We start from the raw sequence: 4,590 nt of genomic DNA on the forward strand, positions 1-4,590 counted from the left end.
TCCCAGACCGGGCGTTGTGAGTGTTTATTGAGTGAAAACACCTAAAGCTCCATGAGACTCCGGCAGGGGATGGTGGTGAACCCTGCTGTACTCTTCCACCACAACTTTCTCTCACTCTTTCTTCCTGTTTCTGTTGTGCCTGTAATTCAAAGGGTCAGCCTTGTCACACTGCGTCACGCTGAATATCCCCGAGAACTACGTTAAGGGTACACGTGTCTGTGGAGTGCTGAGCCACTTGCATGTTAATTTCACGAGCAGGCTGTTCCATTGATCAGATCAACTGGAACCCTCGACGTTGTAAGTGATGGAGTGCCAACAACAACAACAACAACAGTTTAGTGTGTTTGCAAGTAGCTTGGTATGTGGAGGTGTGGTGGTGTGGAGATTTTGAGTGTGAGATGGGAGTAATTTGAAGTTTATGTGTGTTGCTAGGAATACTTTATGGTGTGTGGATAGCTGGGTAATTTGGTGTGTGGCCAAAATATTTATTATGATGGTGAGAGATTGTAGATAATTAGGGGGAAGTATGGAAAAGTGAAGTGGTTTAACCCCCAGACAACCCATGTTGGGCACATGCCTTACTAGGAATGTATCACAAGTCCATGATACTGTCTTTAATTAACATTCTCTATCATTAATTAACTGTGTTTTATTGTTACCAGTCAACAAGTATGCTGAGTCTGTGGAAAGATTTGACTGCATCAGCTGACATCAGGGCTTCAAGTCGACAGAGTATGATTGCCAGTCTAACAGGTGAGTAACCGTTTATTTCCTTTTGAAAGAAATTAATTAATCTGTGGATCATTTACATCACACAGATACTGAGTGTTTTATCTCTGAGTTGCTATGGCAGCGAGTGCCACTAAAGTCTCACACCAACTACTGACTGTTACAAAGACATCTTCATCATCATCATCATCATCAAATGTAACTTGGTGTTTTCTACATTTCAGATTGTTCAACGGAAACGTTTTGGGAGAGTGGAGATGAAGATCGCAACAAGTCTAAAGTTATTAACGTTGTGTGTACAGCGCAGTGTCATGCACGGTTGATAGCTGCACATATAGATAACACCAGAGACTTAGCTGTAAGTGTAATTGTATGTTGTATGTATATATATATATATATATATATATATATAGATATATATATATATATGTGTGTGTGTGTGTGTCTGTCTATGTCTGTATGGGTTTTGTGTTCTTTGTCAATGTGGAGGTTGGTTTGGGCTTTTCTCCATCTTAGTCCTTGTACACAGAATACATCTGAGCACCTCTACCCAAGCATCTCTACAGTCTCTCTGGACCTACTTTTTGCTGTTCCCTCAATTGTTGCAGCTCTGAAATTTTGAATCTGATAGAGAGAGGACTTATCTGGTGGCTTGAGGTCTAACTTCTGCAACTGGAAGGAAGAAAGTTTGTGCTTGATGGTAGTGAGAACAATATTGTCTTAAGACACGAGCTCTTTGGCCACTTGCCTGGGGTCCACACAGATTCAGTGGCCCAATTCTGATCAATGTTTCTTGTGGTTTGCTGTCACAAAACGAATGCTATAGAGTCCAGTGCATTGATTTGCCCAGGAGCCTACAATACTGTTAAGATTATAATTACAATGAATCTCTTTCATAACATACAGGGCTACCACTAGTAATAATGTATTGAACTGCACACAAGCAAAAAAAAAATGTACAACCTGGAGTACTGATGGCTTCTAGACAGAGAGGCTACACATTGATTAATCTTGAAAGATGGTGCAATACTAATTGCATCTTTACTATCATCATTGTTACTTCTGCTTTTTCCATTCTGTCATTTGTTGGATGGATACTTCATGAGGTAGTGACTCCTGGACACTTTTCTAATGCCAACCCTTGATTTTTGGGTAAGGTACTTTATTCCACATCTTCACATATTGAACTGTGCCCTGCTTCACACACCCATAAAGCAAGATGGCAACACGTGGGTTTCTGTAATTTAAGTAAACTAATAAAAATGAAGTGAAAGACAACTAACATACATATATGTGTGTGCTCGCGCGCACACGCACATACACACAGTATTTACTCTTGTCTAAGTCGCACATTTTGTACATGACTATAGTAGCAGTACTTTGATAACAAAAGTCAATGGTATGACTTATACACAAGGTTAATTAATCTTGTTTTACGGAAGTTTTGTATCAACTTCTGTTTAATATGGAGTGCAACTTTTACATGAATAAACACAATACACACATGCTGTCACACATGCGCATGTGTGTGTAGACATGCACACACAAACACAGATATAGCTGCTTGCACCGCTGTGACTAAGTTCAGTTCATAACCATGTGCTTTCAGGTTCAGTGCCTCTGCATGGCACTTTAGACAAATGTCTTGTATTGTAGCTCCGGAGTAACTAATGCATTGTGAGTAAATGTTTTAAGCAAAAACTCTCGGAAGCATGTTTTGTGTGCAGTGGTGATATACATCTGCAGTCAGCTGATTTTTTTCTTCATCTTCTATAGCCCATGTTACATGGATCTCATTATTTGTCTCCTTGTTCATTTCAGAATAAAGTCTCATTTATCCAGTTCTTCTGTGGTCCTTCAGCTGAGGAGATGAATAAAATACGTCAGGTAAATTATGCTCATTCTTTATTACTGTATTTGATGACATTAAAGGTGTTCAGGTATATTAGATGCATCCCAATTTCAGTAGTGCATATTCAGGAAAGAGTGGGCATCAGGAAAAAAATTAGCTTGTGGGAGGCTCAGCTTTGCATACTGGTCCTGGGGTAATTTTTTTCGCCACCTTTTTTTCAGAAGAAAAAGGTACATCTTTTATGCCACTCATATCGTTTCCTCTTTATTATTTATTTTTGGTTTCATCATCATCATCGTTTAACGTCCGTTTTCTATGCTGGCACGTGTTGGACGGTTTCACTTAGGTCTGGAAAGCCAAGTTCGAATCTGATCTGGCAATGTTTCTACAGCTGGGTGCCCTTCCTAACGCCAACCACTCCAATAGTGTAGTGGGTGCCTTTTATGTGTCACCAGCACAGGAGCCAGTCAGGCAGACCTGGCATAAACCACATTCAGATAGTGCTTGCGATGTTATGACAAATATTGGTTTCAAAGTTTGGCACAAGGTCAGCAATTTCAGGGGAGTGGGTAAATCGTTTTCATTGACCCCAGTTTTTGACTGGTACTCATTTTATCAACCCACTTATAACAAACCGTTTCCTTTTCCTTTCTACTTTTAGGTTGAAATTGAAGCCCGACATGTTGGTTGGGTGAACTGTTATTTACCTGATCAGAAGTGCCGTTACATGAAGTTGGAGATGAAGGGGCCCGACAATAGCCTTCGTCTGCGACAAATCAAGGTGTTGGGTGAGATTGAGGGCTGTGACTGTCGCATAAACAACATGAAGAATCCCTTGAAAATGCAGCAGGATAATTGTGAAGCAGAAACCCTAAAAGTCTTTCGTTTATTAACATCACAGGTAATTAATTGATTAATTAATTATTGACTTACAAGATAATTAAATGAGCTATCACTAAACAAGCTCCCAGGCCTTCACCTGTCACTGCCTCAGAATATTAACTGATAGAGTGAGGGACCTGCTTCATAATTATTAACCAGCTGGAAATAGCTTCCAAATCTCCCTTAAAACCTATTTTTATGTTTTAGTTGTTTCACTCATTGGTCTAAGTTATTCTTGTGTACACCTGCATATTGTGTACTCCTGCTTATATCTTTTTGAAATTTTATTCTCCAGGTTTTTGGTCGTTTGATCACAGATGATTGCACTGAAGACAAAGTTGAGGAGAAGAAAGTTAGCGAGGTTGATGGAGGAGAGTCTGGTACAGCACGTGACAATGATCTCAAAGAACACATGTTAGGGATCTTGTTTAGCCGAGGTAGCAAGTTGTCCCATCTACAAAAACAAGTGAGTGACACACACTGAACTTATCTTTCTTGTTATACACACACACACATACATATATATCCCCACCTCCCCAGTTATCATCATCATTTTAACACCCACTTTTCCATGCTTGCATGGGTTGGACAGAATTTATTGAAATGGATTTTCTACAACCAGATATCCTGCTTGTTGCTAATCCTCGATTGTTTCCAAGTAAGGTAATATTTCTCCCTGACCTGACATGTTTTCTTGGAAGATTGAAAATGAAAGGCAGCACTTGCATGATGGTAACACTTGTTTACAACTACCACTTGATGTCAAGGCAAGGAGACCATGCACTCTCACACACACGATGGGCTTCAGATTCCGTCTATCAAATCCACTCACAAGGTGTTGGTCGGCCTGGAGCTACAATAGACACTTGCCCATGGTGCCAACCTGACCCTATACATTTATGTGTGTGTGTGTGTGTATATATATATCATCATCATCATCGTTTAACGTCTGCTTTCCATGCTAGCATGGGTTGGACAATTTGACTGAGGACTGGCAAGCCAGAAGGCTGCACCAGGCTCCAATCTGATCTGGCAGAGTTTCTACAGCTGGATGCCCTTCCTAACGCCAACCACTCCGAGAGTGTAGTGGGTGCTTTTACGTGCCACCAGCACAAAGGCCAGTCAGC

At 40.5% G+C, this 4,590-nt stretch overlaps 1 protein-coding gene across 7 annotated transcripts in view; it reads left to right on the forward strand.

Annotated features, from left to right (window-relative positions):
* The window catches only part of LOC106869699 (E3 ubiquitin-protein ligase MYCBP2), a 145,882-nt gene that overhangs the window by 122,962 nt on the left and 18,330 nt on the right, over positions 1–4,590 (forward strand). For all 7 annotated transcript variants that reach the window (XM_052972468.1, XM_052972462.1, XM_052972464.1 and 4 more), the window contains 5 exons: positions 663–753; positions 954–1,087; positions 2,551–2,616; positions 3,243–3,482; positions 3,759–3,929. In XM_052972468.1, the coding sequence (XP_052828428.1) occupies positions 663–753; positions 954–1,087; positions 2,551–2,616; positions 3,243–3,482; positions 3,759–3,929 (702 nt within the window). The remainder of the gene's footprint in view (positions 1–662; positions 754–953; positions 1,088–2,550; positions 2,617–3,242; positions 3,483–3,758; positions 3,930–4,590) is intronic.

This window comes from Octopus bimaculoides, chromosome 13 (assembly GCF_001194135.2).
Source record: "Octopus bimaculoides isolate UCB-OBI-ISO-001 chromosome 13, ASM119413v2, whole genome shotgun sequence".
Classification (NCBI taxonomy): domain Eukaryota; kingdom Metazoa; phylum Mollusca; class Cephalopoda; order Octopoda; family Octopodidae; genus Octopus; species Octopus bimaculoides.